The sequence below is a fragment of the Denticeps clupeoides genome, chromosome 13, assembly GCF_900700375.1.
Source record: "Denticeps clupeoides chromosome 13, fDenClu1.1, whole genome shotgun sequence".
Classification (NCBI taxonomy): domain Eukaryota; kingdom Metazoa; phylum Chordata; class Actinopteri; order Clupeiformes; family Denticipitidae; genus Denticeps; species Denticeps clupeoides.
Window position 1 is genome coordinate 21,214,143 of NC_041719.1, and position 27,951 is coordinate 21,242,093.

The 27,951-nt window shown below is 45.3% G+C and overlaps 2 protein-coding genes and 1 long non-coding RNA gene across 9 annotated transcripts; 2 read left to right on the forward strand and 1 right to left on the reverse strand.

Annotated features, from left to right (window-relative positions):
• The first annotated feature begins 2,561 nt into the window (after positions 1-2,561).
• mllt1a (MLLT1 super elongation complex subunit a) lies at positions 2,562-14,023 on the forward strand. Of its 3 annotated transcripts, none has more exons than XM_029000282.1 (12): positions 2,562-2,707; positions 5,147-5,327; positions 5,650-5,732; positions 6,427-6,570; positions 6,662-6,787; positions 7,024-7,671; positions 8,873-8,957; positions 9,049-9,160; positions 10,654-10,753; positions 10,957-11,034; positions 11,341-11,412; positions 11,509-14,023. In XM_029000282.1, exons 1-12 carry the CDS (start codon positions 2,696-2,698, stop codon positions 11,635-11,637), a joined length of 1,770 nt encoding a protein of 589 aa, XP_028856115.1. In that variant the 5' UTR covers positions 2,562-2,695; the 3' UTR covers positions 11,638-14,023. The 3 variants fall into 3 exon arrangements, with proteins under 3 accessions (XP_028856115.1, XP_028856116.1, XP_028856117.1); XM_029000283.1 differs by having other exon boundaries at positions 10,957-11,025; XM_029000284.1 differs by lacking the exon at positions 6,427-6,570.
• Positions 14,024-14,176: 153 nt separating this feature from the next.
• acsbg2 (acyl-CoA synthetase bubblegum family member 2) lies at positions 14,177-27,592 on the reverse strand. Of its 4 annotated transcripts, none has more exons than XM_029000281.1 (15): positions 27,401-27,592; positions 23,973-24,087; positions 23,751-23,876; positions 22,356-22,624; positions 21,497-21,585; positions 19,317-19,437; positions 18,813-18,893; positions 18,586-18,735; positions 18,233-18,409; positions 17,683-17,864; positions 17,356-17,598; positions 17,048-17,265; positions 16,348-16,487; positions 15,533-15,779; positions 14,177-15,438 (listed from the first exon to the last, which is right to left on the reverse strand). In XM_029000281.1, exons 2-15 carry the CDS (start codon positions 23,995-23,997, stop codon positions 15,320-15,322), a joined length of 2,187 nt encoding a protein of 728 aa, XP_028856114.1. In that variant the 5' UTR covers positions 23,998-24,087; positions 27,401-27,592; the 3' UTR covers positions 14,177-15,319. The 4 variants fall into 4 exon arrangements, with proteins under 4 accessions (XP_028856114.1, XP_028856112.1, XP_028856113.1 ...); XM_029000279.1 differs by having other exon boundaries at positions 23,751-23,812; positions 27,401-27,446; XM_029000280.1 differs by lacking the exon at positions 27,401-27,592 and adding an exon at positions 25,666-26,324.
• Positions 24,807-27,156, forward strand: LOC114801860 (uncharacterized). 2 transcript variants are annotated; one of them, XR_003751635.1, is made up of 3 exons: positions 24,807-24,904; positions 25,084-25,228; positions 27,098-27,156. It is a non-coding gene; the product is annotated as an uncharacterized LOC114801860 (long non-coding RNA). The 2 variants fall into 2 exon arrangements; XR_003751634.1 differs by lacking the exon at positions 27,098-27,156 and adding an exon at positions 25,361-25,518.
• Positions 27,593-27,951: the final 359 nt, after the last annotated feature.

A 27,951-nucleotide genomic window follows, 5' to 3' on the forward strand; every position in this document is an offset into this window, starting at 1 on the left:
CCAGACCTCTTCCTGTCAGAGCTTCCCCCAGTTTCGGAATGCCGAAGAAGACTGTACTGACAGACAGCTTGACTTTCTTTTCTGTGGAGGGAAGACCTACATCTGTTTCTTTTTCATTGTTAATTGCATTTTTCTTGCTATTTGTATGAAGGAATTCTATAGTATTGTATTGATGGTGTATTACCACAGTTTGTTCAAACTTGACTGTCTCCTCTCTGCATAAACATAATCAAGAAAAATTGGGAGACCTGTAGGAATTTCAAAGCTTGTCCAACCTCCATTTCTGTGTAATTCTGAAAGGTACATCATTTTCCAGTTTGGGACAACTTTTTAACCTCTGGCTGTTCATTTGTCATGAATATGCTCAATGCAACAAGATGAAATAAGATTTTAAGAATGATAACAGAATAATACATCATCCCATAATAAAAAGGATCAATAATGCAATTCCATTTCTGAGAAGTCCTCGGATCATGTCTGCAGGTGACATGACTGAGACCTGTACCTTGTCAGGGCTGCCGTCCCCCTTCCCGGCCGGCAGGGGGTGCAGAGGCGTACTGGACCTCGTTGCACCGGAAGGACACCACACCCAAGGAAGCGTACAGTATAGAAGGGTGAGCCGCAAACTCATTCTTTGAAATTTCACACCTTTGTTGTAAGCCGTTCCCTGACTGACCACGCCTCACTTTTTTGGATTACCTTTTTGTCTTGCATTTGCCATCGATGATCCTGACCCATTCTTCCATCCGCAGCCACAAAGGTTATATACCTGAAGTCAGATGAGAGGGACGGACAGACATGCTGTGATTGGTTAAATATTCAGTGATCCAAGCTACTCACCTGCATTTCCGTGAGATTATTCCCCAGTAGTGATGGTCTAATTTACATTTACTGCATTTACCAGATGTCCTTATCCAAAGTGCCTTACAATCAGTAGTGACGGGGACAGTCAGCCTTGGAGACACTCAGGGTTAAGTGTCTTGTTCAGGGACACAATGGTAGTAAGTGGGATTCTGGTTCATAGGCAAGTGTGTTACCCACTACTACCACCAATGGGGTTCGGGTCTAATGGTGTTGAAAGTAAAAAAAACACGACCTTCACAGTGTTCAGCCTGGTTCAGCAGATAGGTGACGTGTTCTCCACAACAATGCGGGTCGGTAAGCAAACTGTAGCGGGTCCAGCCAACGCTCCACCATTGGACGCAGATGTTTCGGGTCTCTCCAGTACTTTCATTACATTTGAAATCAGCCCCACTAGCCTATAGTCATCGTGGGTCAACAGGTATGTCTTTTAGGGGACAGGAACCAGACAGGATTCAACCTAGAACTGCTTGATATTCAATTGGAATAATTTGGAATAATTGTTGCTTGTTCCAGCTAGCAACTTTTAACCATAGTTATTAATGAAAACATGGATCTAAGTCACATGGTTAACGTTACCATGTATTCAACCAAGAAAACTTGATAAAACAGAGAACAGTTCATTCATGTAAATGGAAGCAGGTAGATATATATGGAAAGTTCTACAGGTAATCTGGAGAAACCATGTTTCCAGTAAAGGTTGAAGGCACCGAGAGATGATGGTGGTGGGTTTGGTTGTTTAGTTTGCATAAACTGAGTATTTCTGGATTTATGTAGGCTTGTTATTATGGTTGTGGAATGATTCTTTTTCAAGATGGTGGTTTTGATTATGGGAGGGTTGTTCAGTGTTTTAAAAGAAACACTAAGAGGCAAGGGGGGGTCACAGTTCCTGTAGTCTGGAGCATTGACCAGATGTTTGTTCCTTTAGTTCATATCCCCAGTTTATTCTTTTATCAACAGCCTGATCTCATGTGTAAGCCATGGCCAATGCAAATCCGAATTGATGCAGATTAAACACTGATTTCAATGAAAAACAATTGGTATATGGTTAAATAACAAGAGATATTTATTGTCAGTACAACAGTATACATGGTATACCCTGCTAGTGTGATTGTAAAGGTGTGTGTGTGTGTATACACACACACACACACACACACATATACATACAATTTACAAAAGAAAATTGGACTGATTTTATTAAAACTAAAACTTAAACAACTGTACAGACTAAAACATACTGTGAAAATACTGTAAAATACCATGCATTCCACATTTGCCACTGAATGGTCAGTTAGTGGGTAAGTACAGGTAACACATACTTATAGCGAACATTTTCTAGACGCTTCAGTCCGTCGACCCGCCCATAGCAAATGATTGACCAATAACATTACATTTCGCCATGGCTCCGCCAATTAGAAGCGAGCATCACCGCGATTTGAGCTTCTGAACGTGGTCAGTAACCCGCATCTAGGATGATAATTCAATCCCATCAGATACAGGCGCATCCCTAATTCAATCCCAGCATATATACGATACATCCCTAATTCAATCCAAGCAGATACGCGATACATCCCTAATTCAATCAGACACACGGTCAGCGGCTCGTAAATTCCACTTGCCGGAAGTCCCGCCCATCTCCTGGCGCTATTGGCTGAGAGGCCGAGCGTTTGACCTCGGGAGGATGTGATTGGACAGGCCAGCTTTCTGTTTTGGTTGCATGCCAGAGTGAGAGGAGGGGAGGAGGACTGTCTGGCTTCCGGTTTGGTGAAATTGACACACAATGAGGAGTCGGGAAGAAGCCCACAAAAGCCCGCTGCTGTAAATAAACAGGAGGATGGAGAACCAGGTAAAGCCGCTCCGCACCGAATAGCTGGTAACTGCGGGAGAAGGGAGGAAGAAAGGCGAGCTGCAGCTTTACCCTGACCGGCCTGTCGCTGCTCCTCACCGGCAGACCGGGGTCCGCCAGCACCGCGCTGAGGGCCGACACAAAGACGCCGTTTACGGCCTCTTGTAGAAGCAGAGCGACCGAAAACGAATAGCCGCGGGACGGGAGTCCGGCAGCTTCTGCCCCCGGGCCGTTTAAAACGGCGCCTGGCTCCCCGGCTGCCCGCAGAAAGCGCGCCGTAGCGGGCAGGAACCCTTTAAAAGTGTTGGTGCGACTGTCGTCTCCGGTTGGAGCAGGAAGACAGGCCCCTTAAAGGAGCTGCACGTTTTTACGTCGGTGCGTCCTGGGGCTCGCTTTTCTCAGATCTAATAAGCCTGGCTGGATCTTTAATACATTGCTTATATTAACCCTCTTAAAGGTAGTACAATAATAAGATCATCTCGGACAGTAAAATGATCCAAATGCACAAGAAATATCCCTCAGCCCGCATTCTCATATAATATGTGTTAGCTCTGATAGAATAGCATTAACTTCAGAATGTCCTGTTAATTTTTTGTTCATTGGAATCTGAATCGATCAGTTAATGATAATTAATGATTATTTGTGATTCATTCAGAAATTCATATAAGGAGAGGTGGAGATTTCAAATACCTCGATACACCTCTCAGCCAACAGCACATCTAACTACAATACAGAGTAAATACCACATTTTAACAGTTTATAATATTAGGATTGTTATAAGTTGTTGATATAGTGGTTGCGTAACATATAGAGCATTTCTCTTGTAAGGCAGTAGCTGTGACAAACATTTCATATCTCTTTTCGTAGCTACCAGGGTTGCAGCTAATGTTTTGGTTTTATTTCATTTATTTAATTTAGTAAACAAGGAATTCATGAATTGCTTGCTCTTAGTTACTACTATACTACTATAGTTACTATTAGTACCAGTGAATTACTGTGTACTGTGGCATCTGATGGTCAATTATTGTAGCTCCATTGTCACCATCAAGATGGAGTAGAGTAGAACCAGTCCAGTAGAACCAGCCCCCTCTTGTAGAAGAGACCTTGTCCGCCCGTTATTACACATTGTTGTCCAGTTGCTGTTCCGTTGGTTGTGTGACATTGTCGTTGCTTGTCTGCATTTGCACAAGGCTTTGGTGGCTGCTGTCTGGAGTTTAAAGAGCATTATTGCTCTCAAAAGGTGACCCATATGTCACGGCCCGGATTTTGACTGGCAGTGCCAGACGGGCACATCTCAATCCTGTCACCTAACCTTCCATGCTGGTCAGTGCTGCAATTATGATGTTAATCAGACACATTGGACCAGTTGAGCCTGTCCATGTCTATCGTTCCTTTTTTTGGGCCTACCAATCTGTACAGCCCCACATTATCTTCAGGTGCCTTGTGGATTTAGGGGCAGGTAAGAATCCAGAGTGAGGCGAGTATAAACTTTGAGACTTCAGTAAATTACACTGGGCTCAACAATGCAAAGACTATGAAACCGGGTTACTAATTTAGTAAAGAGAGGAAGACCGCAATCATGGTGTGCTCCGGAACCAAATGTGGCTAAATAACCAGACAGTAAGTAGATGTTTAAAATACAAAAAGAAGAATAAGGAGCAAGATCTTATAATCTTATAAGGAGCAAGATCTTATAATGACCAACAATCTGGCTTTCATGCCATTTTCTGTCGTTGTTCGCGCTGTCATGGCCTCCTGGTGGGCAAAGGCGAAAAGGCTTCCTGTCTTTGAACGTGGAAGGATTGTTGAGCTGCACAATCAAGGATTCAATCATTTAAAGTTCTTAAAAGATCCTGAGGGTTATGTGCTGAGCTGAAGGATCTGGTGGGTTGTATGTGAAGACACAGGCTGATCCTCCACCGTTTGGATATTGGGTGGAAGAATGTTTGTCACTCGACAAGAAAGAAATTCCAACATTATGAACAGCCTGTTTGAGATTGCTTTGTAGAGTTGAGGTTTAAACATCACCACGGTACGGGCCAGAGGACGAGACGTTATAATCTACTGAACAGCAGCAGCAGGGACTGGCCAGTGGGTGTCTATGAACAAGTCTTCATCTGATGTGTGTGTGTGTGTGTGTGTGTGTGTGTGTGTGTGCACACGCTTGCACCTGACTGATTCACTCAGGACTGTTTTGTCTTGAATATTGACCGAATATTCACAGATATGAGGGCAAATTAATCACGGTTGGGGTAGATATGAACATTACTAATGGATGATTATGTGAAGTTTTCCTGAAATATCAATTTATCATAAATGTCTAACTCTGTTTATTCACTGCACGTCCTTCATGGTCCAAGTCAGGTCTATGTCTGGTACCAAACAAAATGTGCCTTAGTTCAAGGATTCTCCCCGTCTCTCTTTGTCTCTGGTGTTCAGTGCACAGTCCAGGTAAAACTGGAGCTTGGTCACCGAGCGCAGCTGAGGAAGAAGGCAACATCAGAGGGTTTCACCCATGATTGGATGGTGTTCGTGCGAGGACCAGATGCTGCCGATATCCAGCACTTTGTGGAAAAGGTGGTATTTCGGCTTCATGAGAGCTTCCCAAAACCCAAAAGAGGCAAGTGACCCCAATTATGACGAAGGACTTCTGTTGGTATTTTTTTATAGAAATGCTCCATAAGGCTGTCAGCAGTAGTCACCAGATATGGAAAATAGGGATAAACAGAAGACAGTGTGGTTTCTGTCCTGTATGAGATGACATGTTCATACTATGCAGAAGAATAATGTAAACTGCAGATCAAGGCTGTGAGACTTGTTAGCATTGGCTGGCTTTTTACTGTGTTAAAATGTCTGAAAATTAATCCAAAATAGGTTGCAAAATTAGACTGAATTCTGAATTTCTCATTTTAATGACACTTTTTCCCATGTTTTTGAAATAGTGTGTAAAGAGCCCCCGTATAAGGTTGAGGAGTCCGGTTATGCTGGCTTCCTGATGCCCATTGAGGTTTACTTCAAGAATAAGGTGGGTGAACTACTGGAACGAGGGATTCTCTTCATTCTTTAACATAACAGTTCAGGACTGCAATTCAGTTTTACAGGTAATAATCGATATGCTAGAATAATAAAAAGGTCATGTGAGTTCCAGACAGAGCTCCTGGAAAGGCAGCCCACTGCCATGGCCCTGGAAATACTACTTAGCTGTCTATTGGCAATAATATTTTGACGAGATTATTGCGACACATCCTATTTTGGCATTTCGCTGTTATAGATTATTCTTTCATAAGAGTGAAAACTGGTCTGGCACCAATACGTATAGTGTCTATGAAGCTGACTTCTGTTTATATTTGTAATCATTATTTTGCTGTTAAGATAATTTTACGGTATTTATTCTCGGGCTATTCACATACTGCTGCTGAGATTAAATTGTTAAAGCACTAAGGCCTTACGAAGGTTGGAGAAGAAATCTGAATAATTGATCTTGTTAATGGACAAGATTGTTATTTCAGATAATCACTCAAAAATACTGTATTTATATGGCGGCAGATTTTTGTATCAGTATATGTTATATTGTTTTCAGTCTCTCTCTGTTTGAAGGGAGAATTTTTGGAATATTTACATATTATCAGATGTATTCTTAGTGAAGCCTACTTGGTCCATATGAATCTTGATTCAAGAAAACATTTCTACCATTTTTACGGTTCTCGGAATTGCTGCAGGAGGAGCCAAAGAAAGTGTGTTTTAACTATGACCTCTTCCTGAACCTGGAGGGCAACCCACCTGTCAATCATCTGCGATGCGAGAAACTCACCTTCAACAACCCCACCAGTGAATTCCGTCGCAAGCTTATCAAGGCGGGAGGGGTGCGTAGACTGCTGCAGCACCGGAAGGGCTTTCTTCTGATTTGCTGGACTGTCCTCAGGAGTTGTGCCTGTGTGTCCCTCGCTTCTGTAGATGCTGGTGGTACCTGAGGGAGCCGAGGCAGTATCCAGACCCAGTCCAGACTACCCCATGCTACCCACAATCCCCCTCTCTGCTTTTTCAGACCCCAAGAAGTCCAAGGGTCCTTATGGTTCAAAGGTCTGTTCCGTTTGTCCAGTGTCCTTTTGTTATTCTTAGATTTTATTCTTAGATATAGTCTCTAGAAATCCCTTTATGGGCCTTATTAAATCAAAATGAATTACATTATTAATAAATATAAAGTGCGTTTGTAATTTGTAGTGGTCAGAAAGGTTGGCCAATGTGTTCCAAGTGTTGCTGATACCCGGGATCGAACCAGGGACACCTACTGCTCTGTTTTGAAATGTTCACTGCAGGAACCCAGTAAAGACAACAGCACTGGCAGTAAAGGCCTGAAACCCCACAAACTGGCAAAGGAGCACCGCGAGCGCCCACGGAAGGACTCTGAGAGCAAGGCCATGGCCGGTGATCGTGATGGGGGCGGGGTGAGCAGCAGTGGGGCTGGAGGCAAGAGTGGCCGTGATCCCTCGTCATCATCGTCATCTTCTTCATCCAAGAAACCCTCAGAGATTAAAGTGAAGGAGGAGAATAAGGCCCCGCCCCGGGCTGCATTCAAGGAACCCAAACTGACTCTGAAGGAGGGCATGTCACCTAAAGGAGGGGGTACAGGAGCTGGGGGAGGTGGGGGCGGAGGAGCGGGTGGTGCTCCTGATGCCAAAGTTGCCAGCAAGCGTCCTTCTGCTGTGGAGTCACCTAAACCCAGCACAAAGAAACAAAAAAAGGCTGGCTCTGAAGCACCCAAAGGCGGTGTGGTGGCCTTCACTGGCACCTCCCCAAGGGTGTCCTCTTCTGCACCACCACCATCTTTCACAGACAAGAAGCCCCCAAAAGAAAAGGGACGTTGGGCAAAAGTGAAACCTGACCCACAGGACATGAAGGAACCCAAGAAGCTTCTGGAATCAGATGACTCCAACTCTGAAGATGAGGCTTCATCTAAGTCTGAGGTGTGTGTGGTGTTTTTCTACTTCGTGGTACCAGCTAGGCTTGACCCGGCTCTTTTGCATCGTTTTTCCATCAGTCCAAAGTGGTGGACAGTACCTGGTACTTTACAATCTCGTAAGCATGCAGGCACTTGGCTGAAACTTTTTGATTATTTTTACATGCCCCAATCTTTAGAACCATGCATTTCCTGTGCCAGTCATATGCCTGAGGGTGCTTCTTCATATTCTTATTTATTTCCATTATTTTTTTCCAAATAAAATATATTTAAATAGTGTCTTTTACAGACAAGGCTTACAAGACATGTCACAATAAGAGAATGGTTGCTGGTTCGAATCATGATCCGCCAAGGTGCTGTCATGGCTGCCCACTGCTCACCAAGGCTGATTGGTTAAATGCAGAGGACACATTTCACTGTGTGCACTGTGTGCTGTGCTGCTGTGTATCACAATCACTTCACTATCACACACAGATAAATGCATGTATAAACATTTACCTGGAAAATATTCTATCCCTGCTTGAACACATGCATCCGGAGTTGCTGCTTAGAAAGCAGAGCTCAGAGTCAGGGCTGAAGGCCACGAGTCTTTAGTTTGGTACAGGGTGCAGTTGAGATGATCTTAGTGAGTGGGTGGTGCTGTACTGGCACAGAACGACCCTGCCATACTGGGGGGCGTAACTATGCGAAGCTCTGTCATTTATTAAGTAGGAGTGGAGTGAGACCCTTTATTTGAGCATGTTAGAATTTAGAACTTTCATACACACTGGCTTTACTACAGCAGGTACAGTCTAACTGGTAAACTTATGGCGTGACATTTCATCTCAATTGGAAACAAAAAAAGTGTGACTGAGGGACTTTGAAGGGACAAGGCTCAGGGACTGGTCATAATTGTGGTAGTAGACACTTGCCTATGAACCTGAAGTCCCAGGTTCAAACCCCACTTACTACCAGCGTGTCCCTGAGCAAGACACTTAACCCTGAGTGTCTCCAGGGGGGACTGTCCCTGTAACTACCGATTTTGAGGCACTTTGGATAAGGGTGTCTGGTAAATGACCTATAACTCCTACATGGATCACATATTACTGTTCAGTTGAAGAGGAGGTGAATGTGGTTTACTACATTGTATCTACAGCGTATCTAACATGCAGCGGAAAGGCACACCAGAGCAGTATGATAAAATCTTGTCCATTTTCTTGTCTGAGCAGCAGTCGGCCCCCTCCAGCGCCTCCACGTCCAGCTCGGATTCCAGCTCGGATTCTGACTTTGAGCCACTGCAGAAACAGGGCCAAGGTGAGTATGAATAACTTTGATTTTCTCGCAGGCCAGATCCCAGGCATGCTCATCACTGTGGGGGAAACTAAAATATGGGATTCTCTCTCAGGTCCTCTTCGCTCCATGGTGGAAGACCTGCAGTCTGAGGAATCTGATGATGATGACAGCAGTTCTGAGGAAGATACGCCGGTCAAAACCAACCCACCCACCCGAGACTCACGGTCTGAGCCTCATTTCATTCTGTCGGTTTTAGATGTCCAAAAACGACATGGAACATCAGAGCATCATTCTCAGATACTAAAATTTTATATAGATTTTGATATCAATTAGCACTGGTACGGATAATTCCAGCTTTGCAGCTGCCGGTTTCCGGAAATCTCCAGCAGACTAAAACAATATTCAACAGAGAGAAAAACATGAGAGCGGGTGAAAAGCAGCTCCCGCGTTAATTCTGCAGCATCAAGCTTGCTAGAAAATGTATAAAGCAAGAACACTGTCTGGAAGGATTTCGAATATCAGATGACCAGGCCTGTGTGATATTGCATAAAATTCATTATAAATTGATATAGATTGAACCAGAGACTGTAGACGGTATATATTGCTGGATATAATACATTCAAATGTAACTGTTTCTGAAAGGGCAACGTGTTCGTAGTAAAAACACTGCAGCAGGATCATCAACATATAGCATAACCATACACCAGATAAAATATCTGGCCAATTCTACTGAAAGTGGACTGTCACACCCATGAGGCCAGTGAAATACCAGATATTTGTGTGATGCGAGTGATTAAATCCTCAAATGTTATATATTTAGCTGTAGATTTTACATTAAGAATATTGTTTTATCATGCAGTCCCTCCAGGATTACAAGTTTTATTTTCTGTCATTTCCATGTGCGCTGTCAGTACCCGATCAGTACAACTTACCTGGTTCCGTGCCTTCGTGCACACGTGTAAATGTAAAAATGAACACGTGTACTCTGAAAGCCACCATGTTACATCTTGACATCATTTGAATTTGGGATCCGCTGAAACCCTGCCGTGTGCTCTGGCTCATGCTGCAAGTAGGCGTGGTTTCATGCAGGTGGCACGGCTTTTCGCGAGGAGGGATACCGTTTATACCACGCATCCCTCCTTCAAAGTTGTCACAATCAAAGCAAGCAGCAGGACTGTTTTAGCAGAGTATTTGAAACATTTGCGTTTTGAGATTGGAATAAAGTTGTTCAGTTGTAATATGAATATTTTAATTGCTACTGTCAACAACACTGTAAGAATGGCTGTCTTCGCACTCCTCATTTTGTAATTATGTAATTACACAATGCACATATATTCTTCACTTTAATGCCATGAGAAGCGAGGAAGGCTTTTATTTTTTAAGTTATTTTAAGAAAAATACTTTTTTTCATTTATTTATTAGTTTCATATATACATACGTACGTACATAAGGTGTTCTAACTTTTTTTTTTAAATGATCTAAAAGTATTCTTTATTTATTTAAAGTTCCTGTGTGTTTTTTGTTTTTTTTTCTCCCCCTGTAGAACCATAGAACCAGTTCCATCCTTAGTATCTGTATCGAGTTGTAGTATTATGACAAGCCCAACACACTCTCTCACACACACGCACAGCCTGTGCCAACTACTTACCTGGCCAAAAGTATGATGAGTATATTTTGGATCTCTTTATTATCCATTGACTTTGGTGTGGGTCTCTAGGCTGAGCCTTGACAGTGAAAGTGACAGCAGTGACGGGCCACATCGTCCTGTTCGTGACCCAAACCCTCAACCCCCAAAGCACAGCTCCTCCAATAACAAGGTGGGCAACAACAAATTGAATTTAAGACATGACTTTAAGATTTATTTAATCAGGATTTATCAGTACCAGTCTCCAGTCATACATATCTGTGTCAAGGATTTAACCTTCGATATCAAATGTGTAGCAGTTCTATTATGTTTACTAGCTTCTGGAATGGTTGTTCTCTTGATCATGAGCTCCATCTTTCCACCTGCTTCATCCAGGTCTCGGGTAGAAAAAGTCCAGACCCCTGCTGCCGCCCAGAGAAGGTCCTGAAAAAGGGATACGACAAGGTAGGAAGGGTAAATCAGCCTTTTCATTTCATATTCATGTTTCTGGCTTGTGTGTGTGTGACCTGCTTTATATAGATACTGCTGTTAAATATTACTTTGGTTGAATATTTCATATGCAGATCATAAAGAGTTTTACAGAACAACTTCCTGTCAACCCCAGAACATTAACAGTGCAGGATGGTGCTGTGTGGAGATCATCTGCCACGAGATTGTATAAATTATTATTCAGTCTTTAATAGTTGCGGCATGGGAGGTGGTAATGTGCTGTCCATGTGGAGATGTAGCTGATATCACCATTTCTCCTGTGTGTTGCAGGCCTACACTGAGGAGCTGGTAGACCTACACCGCAGACTGATGGCTCTGAGGGAACGGAACGTCCTGCAGCAGGTCTCCATCTAAAATGTTTCACGCCATCACATCACACGTTCATTAAATATCATCTTTTGCACTCATTGTAATAACTTTACATGTTTGTGATGACAGATTGTTAATCTGATTGAGGAGACTGGCCTCTTCAACGTCACAAACACCACCTTCGACTTTGACCTCTTCTCCCTGGACGAGACGACTGTCCGTAAACTACAGAGCTACCTGGAGGCCACTGCCACGTGACAGACAGCTGGTGGAGATCAGTCAGGAAGGGGGCGGGACTTCCTCCTTCACACCCTGCAGCCTGCCGGAACCCGAGCGAGAGTGCGCAGAGACTGAGAGATGAGCATTAGAGGATTGTGAAGTCAGTAGAGACGTTGAGGGACAACCTGTACGCTCCCATCTGCCTGGACCCGACTGGCTGCAGGTTTCAGGGGAGGGGCTTCTGTATGCAGTCTCCCTCGTCCACACTCCCTGTCCCCAACCCGATCAAACTGTCCTGAACCCTGCCTCCCCCCAAACACACACACACACACTCTCATGCTCCTCAGCAGGAGCTCGTTCCAACGTTCAAATCTTCCCCTCGTGTTTGATAGGAGGATGCCAGGGAATGTTGTTCTTTTAATTCACCTTTACCCTCGAACTTTACAGTGCGGTGTAGTAAGAGGAACCACCTCGAGTAAATGTGTGTGTGTGTGCGAGAGAGAGAGAGACCACCTCCATGCCTTTTCTGAATAAGCTGTAGCTCGGCTTCTTCCCGTGGGTCATTTCCGTGACCTCAACCCCACCCATCCACCCTCCCCTGCTGCATGTGTAAGGGCTGAATCTCACTGCAGGGCGGAGTCCACATGCCTTTGCAACCCTGAGGAGGAAGAAGTAGCCACACCCTCACAGACTGAGTTCGCAACAATGGGGCCACACTTTTTAAATATTTTATTTTTCTACAGATATTTTTGAAGTATTTTTGATTGTGGTTGGGGAAAATGAATGTATTCTTAGTTTTTCCTTTGTTCCTTTTTTAGGACTAGATCTTAGTGCCTTTCCACACTCATCAGTTTGCCAGTGTAAGGAGGTGGGAGGGGCTCAGATGGACTGTGTTTAGGATTGGTCAGTGCTTTTTACTCTTTACGAGGGTCTTTTATTTAACTGAATCCAGCCTTTATTCATATTTCAAAACCTCCATTTCACATTTTATCTTTTGGGTATGTTTTAATGGTTATAACCCTTTAATTTTTTAACTACAAATATGCATGTGATAGTCTGTATATTACTGTATTCTGTGCATTGATTATGCCTTTTGCCAGAGAAGACTCCTATGTTATAATTTTTAATTTTTTTTGGTTTGGGACTAGGCTTCTGTCCTGCTTCATCAACACACATGTTCTTCTGCTTTATGATGCCGTAAAGTGAGTCAACAGAATCAAAAACTGTGCCACTAATAATTTATATGCCTGTGGCCATTGTCTGATGGAGAAATATTTATTTGCACTCTGAAAGTCATGACCTTGGTATTGTGTGTTTGCTGGGTGGTTTCTCTCCCCTCCCCGTGGTCCACCGCTACACCAACACCCTCCTGTCCCCTGTTTTGTTTAGTTAGATATGACCGGTGGCTTTATTCTGATGCTGATAGCTTTAAGAGTTGCTTCGCCTGGCTTGCAGTGAGTTCCCGGCCCGTCTCCTCGGCGGGGGCGGGCTGGCTTCTCGGTTTGTGTGGGATGTATGGGAGTAGGTCTTGCTGGAGGACTTCTGATCGTGTGTGTTTGGGGAAGAGAGACGTCTGGGTTTCTCAACTTTCCCCTTTGACCCAGCACTTGGTCGGCCACATGTCCTGAAGGTGGGGTTGGATGTGAATAAACCCCACAGTCAACTAACAGTCAATCTTTTATTTATGGACCTGCACTTTTGACTGTGGTGACTTAAGTACTTAAGTAATTATCTAAACTGTATTTTTAAGGATTTTATATACTATTTACATGCAATATGGTATTAATTGATTTTTGCCAATGTTTTTAAATCGGCATGTTTTGTCATTATACTTATAGAGTTTAACGCCTAGTGAAGCTCCCTAAATGTTGTATCGTGTTCATAGTTACTGAGTTTTGACCAGCAAGGAAAAAATGTTTTGTACAAAAGCATTGCTTATTATTGCGATCAAACAGGAGAGTGTCACTCTTATTGGTGATTTTTGTCTTTTGAATGGTCTGTACTCTGAGGTATGGTTACCATTCCCAGGCACAAACTGAAGCCTTCCTCTAGTTCCGAATGGGACTGGATTCCGGTGTTCGCAGGAGGAGGCCGTGTCCGTATCACTGTATTACAAGTGGAAGTAGAATTATCTACTGTGTGGATTTGAACCTGAGACTGACTCCTGGGATGGAAGAATGGAAAGGAAATTCTTCTTCTTTGTGTGCTGTTGGGTCATCCTGTGTGTCTGTGATGTCGCGGGGGGGCGAGGGTTGGGGTCCATAATGGGATAAAAGCCACAATGGTGCAAACGGCAGATCTGAATCTGGTGTTATTAAACTTGGCATACAACGCCACCATGTGGCTTTATAATGCAAGTTATATCAAGGACAAAGTTATTTTAATTTTAAAGTCATATAAGTAATAAAGTCATTGAGTACTGTTAGTGTCTAGAGTGTTTTTTTTTTTTTTTTCCCCCTCATTTCTGTAATCACTGTTCAAATGTCTCTTTTATGAGTGTTGACTGTTCAGTCTGACACTGCAGTGACAAGGACATCATTGTTATTCGCTGTCACTCATTAACTAGAAGCACAACTCGTAGAGTACATGGCATTTATTTCACTTCTCCCTGCCACATGCGATAAAAATCCACAGCCAGGGTCGTTCATGCTTCATTTAACTAATCAGGACGGCTTCATTTCAGTGCATTAGCATATTAAACATAAATATACAGTCCCCACAATTAATTATTCATTGTAAATGTAGCATTGTGTTTTTAACATCTCATTTAAAAATAATTTATCCTCCCTGATATCCACTCCTATCTCAGTACTACATAAATATGCTGTAAAGTGTAAAATTCGTTTGTAGACATGAAATAATAAATTTGAAAGAGTATGGATGACTAAATGTAGCTGAATATGTAGCTTTAGTTACAGCTGGCTTCTGAGATTTAAATGTTGCTTCAAGGTGCAAGAAGTGTTGAGTTGGGGGTGACAATTCACACACTGGATTTCATTTTTCATATAAGCAAGAATGTTATCTGCATTTTCAACATATTTACATTACTGAACACATACAAAAAAGCATTTCACAGCATCAAGGCATTGACAACTATACATACTCGCTTAACTTCAGAAACTATGAGAACAGAATGATATGTATGGCTTTGGTGGGAGGGGTTTGCTGCACACCCAACAATGATGGATTATATGGCTTCAAGAATATCACAGCCCAAAAATAAATAAGACACCAGTAAAGAATTAATCTCCCTCTCAAGCTCTATCAGCTCTCTTGTAGAAATATGATGAAAATTGTACAATTAAATAACATCCGGATAAAAAAAATCATTCCTATATTCATTTGTCAGACAATGACATGCTTTGGCAAATAATAATAAAAAAGCATTATGTCAATAAAAACCCAAAAGTCTTGACTGGGTTTTGTTTTGGATTTCTTGCTGTTTGTGAATGACAGTAGCAAATCATGAACATTAATTATTCCAAAATAAATAATTCGCTAGCTTAAAACAAACACTTCATTAAAGAAATTCATTAATGGCTTATCAAAGATGGCCATTCCATCACAATGAAGAAGAAAGGGGTGTGTTCTACAGAACAGGGTTTCTCTAGGCTTCTTATTGGACAGTCATGACATGTGGCTAAAATGATGGCTGTTTGGTGAAACGCCGCGCTGGAGTGCGCCTGTTCGTCTGGGAACGTATCTGTGCTTGCCATGCTGCCTATTTGGAGGGCAGTGGGTTGTCAGGGGTGCTGGGCGTTGCCACCTCCTTGTAGAAGTTTTCGATTTGCTCTTTGTACATCTTCATAACCACCGGCCTCTTTAACTTCATGGTGGGGCCTGTTTAAAAAAAAAAAAAACGTCCCTTCCTGTTAACCAGTCTATGCCTTGTATTACAATGTGAAGGTCTTCAGTACAGGGCACAGACACTCACCAAGCTCTCCTCCGGTGATGGAGAAATCCTTCTCCAACACAATCCACTTTTGAATCCGCTGGGCATTGGAAGTGGCTTGTTCGTTCACGCGGTTGATGCCCTCCTGGATGGCAGCAGTGACGAGTCGGTCGCGGCCACCGGCAATGTCAGAGACCCGCGTGACGTTGCTGCCCATTTTACGGCAGATCTCCACGGCCTCGGGGGTCAGCTCATCCTCTGGAGCACCTGTCTCACCATCTATGTGGCACTGCAGGGGAGAGGGGTCAAAGGTCAGTTCCAAGAAAGTCAGTAATTCTCAGGTTTATGACCTGATATTAACACACAAACAAGAAAGAATGGGACTGTCTGCTTATACATGGTTTATTATGTACAATCATTTCATCTTTTGCCTCATTGTGGAAATTCCACAAGATTGCAGCAACGATGTCGGTAAGAGGTTATCAGAAATGCCCAATGCCAGTCTAAACTAATACCAGGTTTATTGAATGGATGATGACATGTGCTGTGACCTGTAGGGAGCAGGGGACATTAACTGGACACATTTCTCAATCAGTTTAGATATTTCATAACCATGAGGGCAGAGACTGTTGGGTAACATTTAGATGTCTTACCCACCCACACCCAACAAACAGCGCAATCTGTTTCACAAAGGTGAAAGGTTACAGAGGCATGGGACACTGGTAATGCCATTTAGCACTGGAGCCCAGACATGGACCTGACACACACACACACACACACACACACACACACAGACGGCTCAGGTCCTCGTCAACCAAATGAGGGATTACAATGACACTTTAAATCCCGTTTTTTACCTTCACCGTGAGCAGCATGGACAGGAACTTGCGTTTGTCTCCAATCAGCATGGCGTTACTAATGAGAGGAATGGCTTCCTTTACGGCATCTTCTATGGGAACTGGGGGAATGTTCTCACCTCCGGCTGTAATGATCAGTTCTGCACACACACAAGTACATGAATGAACAACAGATGGAAATTCCGGGATCTACAGTCACCACCAGTAATCTTATTCACAGATATGAAACGTTGTTCATGGTCCTTCAGTAGAGACTTCTAGAACTGAATGAGGGTGGTAGTCGCCAAGTAGGCGACAGTCTCGCCTATAAACCAGAAGAGGACAAAGTCCCAGGTTCAAACTCCACTCACTACCATTCTGTCCCTGAGCTTAACCCTGAGTGTCTCCAGGGGGGGACTGTCCCTGTCACTACTGATTGTAAGGCGCTCTGGATAAAGACGTAATTGTAGAAGCTGTGGAGCTACAATGCCTGTAGGTTTGGATGTTTTTCGTAGCAGCATGTACAGCATGTACAGACAGGCAGGACTACAGTGCTACTGGGTATGTTGGTAAAGGCTCACCTGTGGACTTAGAAGATTACATTTTACATGTAAAATAGAAAGTTTGCACCATGATGAAACTGTTCAAACAATAGTGAAGACACTGAATGCAAACAAGGTTTCCCATGATTCCTGGTCTGTCCGATCATCTCTGCACACACCTTTGATTCGTCCAGTGATAAAAAGAAAGTCCTGCTCGTCATGCTTGCCCAGGTCCCCAGAATGCAGCCAGCCGTCTTTGTCCAGGGCCTCCTCTGTCTTGTCAGGCATGTTGAGGTAGCCCATGAATACGTGGCGGCCCCAGAAGCAGATCTCACCGTTTCCCTCTGCATCGGGGTTACAGATCTTTGTCTGGCACCCGCCAATGACTTTTCCACAGCTGAAAACACAGGGAATTTGGTCACCAGAAAACGGACAAGCTACTTAGAAGCAGATGAGGTTTAGCGAAGGAGAAGGCGTGTGTGTGTACCTGGTTAAGCGAAATGCATCAGACAGTGAGATGGTGTGAGGTCCCGTGCTCTCGCTCATGCCATACAGCTCATAGACAGGGATGTCCAGGCTGAGGAAGAACTCCAGTGTGTCTCTGGTGATGGGTGCAGCCCCTGTGTAGCAGCGCGTGCAGCGGTCCAGGCCCAGTGCTTTACGGACCTTCTGGAAGACCAGACGCTTCGCAAGCCGGTAGTTCAGTGGCTTCCGGGGCAGAGCACCATTACTGGTGGAGGAGGAGTCAGAGAGGTAAACAGAAACCACGAGGACGGGGATCTGTCCCAATACAGGGAAGGCTGCACAGACGTACCTCTCCATCTTCATCATGTTGGTCTGCAGCCCTACGTCTTTTGCCCAGGAGGCAACTCTTCGGCGCACAGTGGAGGATTTGGCCCCAATGGCTTTCATTTTTTCCTGCATCTTTTCCCACACTCGCGGCACTCCCATAAAGGCTGTCGGTCGAACCTCGCGCAGGGTGTTAGCCAGAGAGCCCTTGATTGAGGAAGAAAACAGGAGACAGAAGGAGACAGTTTATGTGTGCGTGTGTATATATAATATCCATCTTAACACACATTTTGGGATGACTGGATGGGTTCGACTGACACTTATTTTATGCTGAGCTGCTCTTTGCAGAATGATTCAACTAACTGTCTTTGCATAGCTGACTAAGATATATCCTCCCAGAAGATGGTGCCAGCCGTGGTCGGCATTGCTGGCTAGGAAGGTACACCACATTGATAGTTGTGTACTTGTTGGTCTGGGTATAACAGCACAGTGTGTGTGTGTGTGTGTGTGTTAATGAGAGAGAGAGAGAGAGAGAGAGCGCACCACATGTACTGTACTGTAACACACAAGTTTACCTTCAGAGCATCTGGCTGTGCAAAGTATGTGGCCCCACCCACTCTCATAGTGATCCAGATGTCAACCATCTGGGCAGCGACGTGACTGAGGGGAAGGTAGCTGACCACAATCTCCTGTGATTGATCGGCATCCGTCAGGCACACAGTGCGGCCCGTGGACAACGCTGTCCATGTCAGCTACACAGACAAACAAAAACCGTGGGCGGTTTTTAAAGCAACTAAACTAATTTAACCCCACTAAAGTCCTTCCTAAATTCTTCTATGCGCATTTTATGTTTATGAATAAATTCAGTCAGTTCAGCATTTATTCCCAGAGGTGCGGTGGCATCATGTGGGTGCTCAGTAGCTCCTACGTTGTCATGGCTCAGCATGACTCCTTTGGGATGGCCTGTGGTGCCTGACGTGTAGATGAGTGTGCAGCACTGATTGGGCTTCTGGGAAGCAAGGATTTCATCAAGCTGGGTATCAGGCTCCTCCCTACCCAGCTGCATAAACTCCTCCCACTGCAGGAACAGAATTGACATTTTCACACACTGTTTAAATTCGAGTGGAGCCTTTTACTGAGCAGAGTTCCACGCACCGTGTACAAGTTGGGGAGTTTGTCTTTAAGTGCATCTTTGTACTGGATAATGGCTTTCAAGTGCGGCAGCTGATCGTGAACCTAGCAGGGACACAAACACAAGTAGATTGGTAATTGGTATGGTAATTTATATTTAATTACAAGTTCAGTAATTCGTACTAAAATGAATTTATATTGTGTATTTTGGAAATTGGACATGCAACAAACCGGGCCGTCAGGAAGCAAATGCCGGACTCAATAAAACATGTGCACTATAACTGTCAGAGTAAAAATGACAGAATGAGGACACAGCAAGGACGCGTTCATACTACTACTAACTGATGAAAACTATCAAGCTAGTCAGGGAACCACAAGACAAACTCTGCGTGCACATGACGTGCACTTCTCACGTTACAAAGGAATAAAAATGTCATCTCTTTAAATCTCATGCAACCTAAATCTATGTGAACACAAATGAAAATGTCTTAAAGTGTACTATCTGTGTGTATGTGTGTGTGTGTGTACCTGCAGGATCTTCTGCAGCTGCTTGTTGTTCTCCACTACCAGGACGTTGGCCTGGCAGTTCTCTGCCACGTACTGGCAAGCCTCTGGGGAGTTCGTGGTGTAGATGCCAACTGCAAACCCACTGAAACCAGAACGCAAAATCAAACACTTCCTTACTGTTCTGTGTTATGTAAAATTTCATTAAATTTCAACCCTGAAATACTGATCTGGATGTGATAGAAATGCTAGTAGCATCACTCTTGCATCACTCACTTTTATGTTGTATTATGAATATTATTAAAGCCTGTCTGTTATCATTAATGTTCTTATTGTTCACTCACAGTTAGTGAGTGAGTGAGTGGTGGAGTGAGAGAGTGAGTCAGTCAGTCAGTCAGTTAGTTAGTCAGGGAGAGAGTGAACGGGTGGTGGAGAGAGTCGGGGAGTGAGTGAACGAGTGGTGGAGAGAGTCGGGGAGTGAGTGAACGGGTGGTGGAGAGAGTCGGGGAGTGACTGAACGAGTGGTGGAGAGAGTCGGGGAGTGAGTGAACGAGTGATGGAGAGAGTCGGGGAGTGAGTGAACGAGTGATGGAGAGAGTCGGGGAGTGAGTGAACGAGTGGTGGAGAGAGTCGGGGAGTGAGTGAACGAGTGGTGGAGAGAGTCGGGGAGTGAGTGAACGGGTGGTGGAGAGAGTCGGGGAGTGAGTGAGAGAGTCGGGGGAGTGACTGAACGAGTGGTGGAGAGAGTCGGGGAGTGAGTGAACGGGTGGTGGAGAGAGTCGGGGAGTGAGTGAACGAGTGGTGGAGAGAGTCGGGGAGTGAGTAAACGAGTGATGGAAAGTCTGAGAGTGAGTGAACGGGTGGTGGAGAGAGTCGGGGAGTGAGTGAACGGGTGGTGGAGAGAGTCGGGGAGTGAGTGAACGGGTGGTGGAGAGAGTCGGGGAGTGAGTGAACGGGTGGTGGAGAGAGTCGGGGAGTGAGTGAACGGGTGGTGGAGAGAGTCGGGGAGTGAGTGAACGGGTGGTGGAAGGAGTCGGGGGAGTGAGTGGAAACGGGTGGTGGAGAGAGACGGGGAGTGAGTGAACTGGTGGTGGAGAGAGTCGGGGAGTGAGTGAACGGGTGGTGGAGAGAGTCGGGGAGTGAGTGAACGGTGGTGGAGAGAGTCGGGGAGTGAGTGAACGGGTGGTGGAGAGAGTCGGGGAGTGAGTGAACGAGTGGTGGAGAGAGTCGGGGAGTGAGTGAACGAGTGGTGGAGAGAGTCGGGGAGTGAGTGAACGAGTGGTGGAGAGAGTCGGGGAGTGAGTGAACGAGTGGTGGAGAGAGTCGGGGAGTGAGTGAACGAGTGGTGGAGAGAGTCGGGGAGTGAGTGAACGAGTGGTGGAGAGAGTCGGGGAGTGAGTGAACGAGTGGTGGAGAGAGTCGGGGAGTGAGTGAACGAGTGGGTGGAGAGAGTCGGGGAGTGAGTGAACGAGTGGTGGAGAGAGTCGGGGAGAAAGTCGGGGAGTGAGTGAACGAGTGGTGGAGAGAGTCGGGGAGTGAGTGAACGAGTGGTGGAGAGAGTCGGGGAGTGAGTGAACGGGTGGTGGAGAGAGTCGGGGAGTGAGTGAACGAGTGGTGGAGAGAGTCGGGGAGTGAGTGAACGAGTGGTGGAGAGAGTCGGGGAGTGAGTGAACGAGTGGTGGAGAGAGTCGGGGAGTGAGTGAACGAGTGGTGGAGAGAGTCGGGGAGTGGGTGAACGAGTGATGGAGAGAGTCGGGGAGTAGGTGAACGAGTGATGGAGAGAGTCGGGGAGTAGGTGAACGAGTGATGGAGAGAGTCGGGGAGTAGGTGAACGGGTGGTGGAGAGAGTCGGGGAGTGAGTGAACGGGTGGTGGAGAGAGTCGGGGAGTGAGTGAACGGGTGGTGGAGAGAGTCGGGGAGTGAGTGAACGGGTGGTGGAGAGAGTCGGGGAGTGAGTGAACGGGTGGTGGAGAGAGTCGGGGAGTGAGTGAACGGGTGGTGGAGAGAGTCGGGGAGTGAGTGAACGGGTGGTGGAGAGAGTCGGGGAGTGAGTGAACGGGTGGTGGAGAGAGTCGGGGAGTGAGTGAACGGGTGGTGGAGAGAGTCGGGGAGTGAGTGAACGGGTGGTGGAGAGAGTCGGGGAGTGAGTGAACGAGTGATATAGAGATTCGGGGAGTGAGTGAGTTTCAGACACATGTTCTTACCCTGCCAGAATGGCTCCGATATCAGCCATGAACCACTCAGGCGAGTTGAAGCCCAAAATCCCAACACCATGACAACGCTCCAAACCCAGCTGTCAACACACACACATGAACATAGAGAACAATCAACAGAGAGAACTGTGGGGTGGTAGTAGCCCAGTGGCCTCAAAGACTGATCTGACTAATTAGATGTTTTCTAGCATCTTCTGTAACATATGCCAGGTCAACTGGAGCTACTCTGGAGCCATGTCTTCACCTCACTTCACTCTATTCTTCACATTCTATTATAAACCTACTGACCCTAATGACCATCAATACTTACTGAAACATCCTGACCTGGGACTGAACTGAATGTTCTGTTTTGAAACGCGTTCATTGAACCCAGGACCCACTAGACAGGGGTCTATGACCTTTGGCTCCTCATAGCGTGAGACTGTGTGATTATCATTTACAATCATGGCCTAAAAGTTACGCAAGCCTTGGACATAAAGAGCCAGACCATAAACAAGCCAAACTGCTGCTATTAACTTGGCAATATGCAACACAGGCACTTAAAATTGCACAAACTGCATATCAGGGAACTGACTGTATCTGACACAGATTCATAAAAAATAAAACCAGCAACATTACTGGCTGAGATGCTGCAACGCCTGTTAAAACTATACTGCATTAGTATAGTTCACACACACTGTGTGTGAAGAGGACTATGCCTGATCGAGGTCGAGAGGTCAAACACAGTTTCAGTCTGTGAGAGCAGGTTTAGCTTTATCCAAAAGCATGGTTATGCTCAATGAAAAACAGAATATCTCTCCATATCAACATCGAATTATGGGACGTATGTGTACCTTGTACAGGTACTGACCTTGAGGAAGCCCTTGGCTGCAGTACGACATTGCTGGTAATATTCCCGGTAGTTCATGACCTTCCAGGCCTCCCCATCCTTCCAGCCAAACGCGGTGCAGCTTCCGAAGCGCTCGACAGCCGAAGCGAAGACCTGGTTTACTGTGGCAGGAGGCTCGGCGGCCACCCCAGACTCGCCCATCCTCAGCCGCACCTGGCCGTCCCGCTGCGCCGTCCACAGGTCAGGAGCCCCAAATGACACGGGCAGGGAAACTGGACGAGGAAGGCTGTCTGCGAGGTGAGCCGTTATTATTAGAACCGCTCAGCTGCGGTCATATGCAATGGCATTTTGAATGTCATGGTTATCTGCATTAATTTGTCATAAAATGTGATGTGTATTTAGGGTATTTACAATTAAAATGTGCCTGAGATAAATGATCAATTCTGATTGAGAACAACCATAATCAACTAATATTGCTAATTCCATTCAGGTTTGCTCCACACAAGAAGAATATGCCCATATAAGCCGTGTCTCCAGGTAAAAGCTTACGGGGGATCAGCGGTCAAGCATTGTTCATTTACATACAACTAGAAAGAGTTACAAAGTCACTTCAAAGACTTAAGAAATTCATCTTGAAAAGGAAACACTTGTAAAATAAGTAAAAAAAAAAACTCATCAAGCAGAGTGTTTATGACACGACACCATGAAGGACGTTTGTGAAAAGGCACATTGCAGAAAAAGGCAAAAGGTTTTGTGGACTGATGAGCCTAAATGGAGTTATTTGGGAAGAATATGCTTCTCTACACCTGGGCACTAAATACAGTATGTATCATGAAAACATCATCCCAACCAAGATGATGGTGGAAACATCAAGATTTGCTGCATCAATGCCTGGCCGGGTGTAGTCATTGAGGGGAAGATGAATTTCCAAGTGTGAGGATAATGTGAGAGTCTGTATGTCAGCTGAAGTTGAGTGATGCAGCAGGACAATGACCCAAAACATAAAAGGTGGTAGTAGCCTAGTGGGTAACACACTCGCCTGTGAACCAGAAGACCCAGGTTCAAACCCCACTTACTACCATTGTGTCCCTGAGCAAGACACTTTACCCTGAGTGTCTCCACAGGGGGACTGTCCCTGTAACTACTGACTGTAAGTCGCTCTGGATAAGGGCGTCTGGTAAATGCTGGAAATGTAAAAGCAAGTCCAGAATAGCTAAAAAAAATTTAATAAAATCCGCCTTTTTGGAGCCCAGACATAAAGTCTGAAAATTCTGAATTTGTGTTAATATTTCAGGCACACTATATTGGTCATTGTCATTAGCATAAACTTTTTATGACAAAATAATGCAGAAAACTCTTAAGTAAAAGAAGTGACCCATAAAGTGGGTCCATATTAGCAGCTAATAAGATGCGTACCTGGTGTCGTGTGCATGTTGGGCTGGCACGTCCCCTCCTCTCTCTCACATGCTGAATCCTCACTGAGATCAGGAAACAAGGAGATCAGCTGATTCACTAGAACACCGTGGTTCTGGTATAACTGTTCTAGGAGATTAAGAGATGGTCTTCCTTTCTCCTGTCATATTAACAATGCTCAAATGGACCAGTTTGCCTGAGAGAAAATGAGGTGAGGGTACATACTGAGCCGCAGATTCCATCTTGACATCTTGCATGCTGTCCTCTGTCCTACAGGCGTCCCCCAGAGGAGGGTCCATAACCAAGGCAGCAGACATGGAAGTGGGCTCACACACAGTCACTGCAGAGAGGAGACAGGCCAGTGTTAGCGTGTGGTCGGCAGTACCCTCTGACTCAGTCCCCAACAGAGGGACATTTAATGCTTGTGCTGACGTGGGTGACGCACTGAGGACACTGTGCAAATGCCAAGATCCAAGTTTTTGGCATGTTCAGGTCAGGATCATGTGATTGGTCACATTTTACAGCATGAATGGAAGAGACACACATCACATACCCCACAGGCTCGTCATACTTTCCAGAAACCTGCTCTCCTGCTATGTACTTGCCATCTGTATTCAGTTCAGTTTCTAAGCTGATGGGAGAAGGCGGGGCTTGTGGACAGCAGAGATCATGTGGGAAACTGGCTTCGCCAACCAGATCCTGCGCGTGTGCCATCTTTTATCAAGGTAATAATGAGACTGGGCAAAACTGGTCTTGATCAACCATCTGCTCTACAACCGCTGAGTAGAGTAGATGTTCACTCCTGGAGCTGTCACACACTAATTTTAGCTAGGTCACTAAGTCAGAAGACCAGGAAATGCTCGGAATCTGAGCTGCACTGCAGCAGACCTCTGAAAACAATGCCCTGCTGCTGTTGCTCCAGAAACACCATGACAGCACCGCTTGCCCCCTCAGAGGACTCACATGATACCTACACCAACTGGAAAAGCACGTGCTGTCCTGATCTGTCCACGTCTTTTGTTGCTGTGTTCTGGCACCACTTCCTAGATGTGGAACAGTCCATGAATAAGCCACAACCAGACACTGCCAGTCACTGACTGGAGAGGAACATCTGCCAGGACCTGCAGCTTGTCTCGTCCCTTGGGTGGTGTAGCGTGGTAATGCGGCTTGTCTGTGTGTGTATTGTTGTGTAGGGGGGAGGAGAGAAGAGCTGAGCTGCATCTGCTAAGACGCGGTGTGGGCATCTGTTTTCCTCCACAACAACTAGCCCCACACGGGCCTAAAGAGAGTAAAACCTCACAGGACACTGTCCAACTGTCCATGTTTTATCATCTAGGTCTCCCTGCTGGAGTGTGTGGTGCAGGGTTCTCCGTTCAGATGCCGTTCCTGTGTGTTTAAGCCCCTGGAGAACCGGCACAAGAATAATGGACATGGCCATAAAACACATCCTGGTTATCCCACAAGCAGCATATGCACAACAGGTATGTCGGTTGCTATGCAAGGCGTCTTTTTGAGCAGGGTGTGGTCGCTGTGCAGGGTTTCCTATGAAAACATGAGCTTTTTGGTGCCATACATTTGCATATGGTGCCACGCCCTATCTCTCACACACACAGACCGATGTGACTGCAGTGACATTTTTACACCCTGATGCTGAGAGTGACTGACCAGACGAACACGAATAACACGGCTGCTGCTTCTGATCACCATTCGTTTTACATCTGCCCCTTATCCTCTTCCTCCAGGTGTGCACACATAAAACATTCACATACAATATAGCATGAAATACAGAAATGATACGCACACTTCCGGATCTGTGATTTAGGCATGAATAGAGGACAGACAATGGCAATGGCACATCAGGAAATGGTTGTACGCAGGACTGACCACAATGTTAAGAGGAAATAAAAAAAAGACTTACATTGCATCAGGAAGATGGGTCTCTCTGGCTCCTAGTCTCTAGTATTCAGTGGCCAGGGCATTTACCGGTAACCGGTGCTCAATTCAAACTGAACCTAGAACCCCATTCATTTTCACCCACTCCCACAGCATTCGGCTTTCCAGCTGGCCACGCCCTTCCACACCCTGCCCCCTCTTCCCCAAACACTCGCAGACACACACTAGGGTTCCGCCATTCTGCTCAGCCTCATTGGCTGGGTTGTCTCACACCACGAGAGTCACTCCCCATATATGGTCATGTCAGGCCCACTAGCTGTGCAGATGAGAGGTTACTACAGGGCAATTGCTGGGGTGACAGGAGAGTGAATCAGACCAGGCTGGAGCTTGCTGACATCAGGGAGCAAGCTGACAGTGAGGCCATGCGCCGATTAATAATGCTAACGCAAGCTTTCATACCACAACCAATCAGCTCAGAAATAACACATGACACTAAACCCAGAATGGAAAGATCCCCTGTGATTATATATACGTCCCCCTGGTACATTCTTACATCAGGAACACTCGGACGTTCATTTTAGCAATTCTGACTCATTTGGTATTTCCACTTTGCCAAAAAAGAAACTGAAAGAGAAATTCTTGCTCCTGAACGAACAGCGATGTCAAGGAATTCCCCTGAAAATCTTCCAACACAAGCCGTGTTCACAGAACTAAAACTGGCATAACACACTCAAAAATATTTGATGGCCCCCAGAACAAACTACAACATTTATGTTTAAAGATGGGGGACATAGCATTAAGGGACCAGAGCTCTAGTCCAAGTGCAGGACAAAGACTTCACATCATCATGTGGCTGCCCTGCCCAAAGTTCTCCCAATCATTTTTAGAAAAAAAGTTAAATATTTGAAAATAATATTTCTTACATTATTTTTTCCATGATGTATAGACCGCCACAGAGCTGTGTGTTATGATCACACATACAGAAAGTTCACCTTAGAAGTTAACCATCACCCTGCCCAGTCCTCTCATCCAAACCAAACTGTATGAGGGATTTACAGTACATATCTACACCAAATCAACCAATTATCCCTCTTTTAATGAAGTGCTACACATCAGGGGACAACTCTGCGTATGAGGACAGGAGATAAGGCATTATGGTCCCTACTGTAGTATTCACAGCTACAAAATAGATGGCTGAAAGTAATCATTCTATAAACAACATTTAATGTGTATAGCAGACGTCACCTTGTCTGGACAGGTTTTCAGGTGACCATGCGGAAAATTTTACAATCATATGGGGTCATCGTGACAAGCCAGACCATGGTGGTCTGGTGCCAACAGATTCCCGGAGTCATTAGAGGTCATCGATAACAATTCACTAAAGGCTTTCCAAGCTTATTATTTTCAACACTCTTTGCATCTTGACATTTCCATAAATCCTGACTTTTAATTTACAGAGAACACATGAGAAAACTGGACGGACCTGCAGTGCAGGCCGGTTACGCCACAAAGCTCCATCACTACAGGTACAAAGCAGTGTCATATTACAATGCAAACACTGCACTGTATTTTACTACATTACACTACAAGTACACTACAAAGCCACAAAGCCCCATCACTACAGGTACAAAGCAGTGTCATATTACAATGCAAACACTGCACTGTATTTTACTACATTACACTACAAGAAAAACTTTAATCATGCATATTGGTTCTGAATGAATTTCCAGAGATCAGTGCTCCATATTGGCGTGACTCACCTGCTGCTGCACTGGACGCCTTCAAACAGGTTGCGGTCACCTGCTGTCGCCACGAACAAGCGCCTTAAACTCGCTGCACAACTCCAGTACCAGTTTCTCTGGTGACATTTCACGCCCCTTCCGAGCGCATCACACCCGCCCGAACGAACGAAAACAGCTGCATTTTAAACCCAATAAGCATCATAAAACAGAATGAAAAAGAAGAACGCGGACAGACATTGTCACGGTTTATAGAGCGTGTGGGTACTGACACCTAGCGGTCAGTTTTATACCTGCAGCAGCACAGCAGCAGCGTCAATTAACACATCAGAACTGTCTCAGAACCGAGCCGTACATTCGACTTAACATTCAAAGCAGAAAACTTTGGTTGTGTTTACAGTGGCTTTTTACTGGGTCAGTGGTGGCCCAGCGGGTAAGAAAACGGACCCGTAATCAGAAGCACCGTCCCGGGCGCCTTTCACGGTGACATTTCCCTGTGTCACCGTGTGTCACTTCGTGCTGTGCTGTGTTTCACAATGACAATCATTTCACTTTCAAGAAGTCATGGGAGC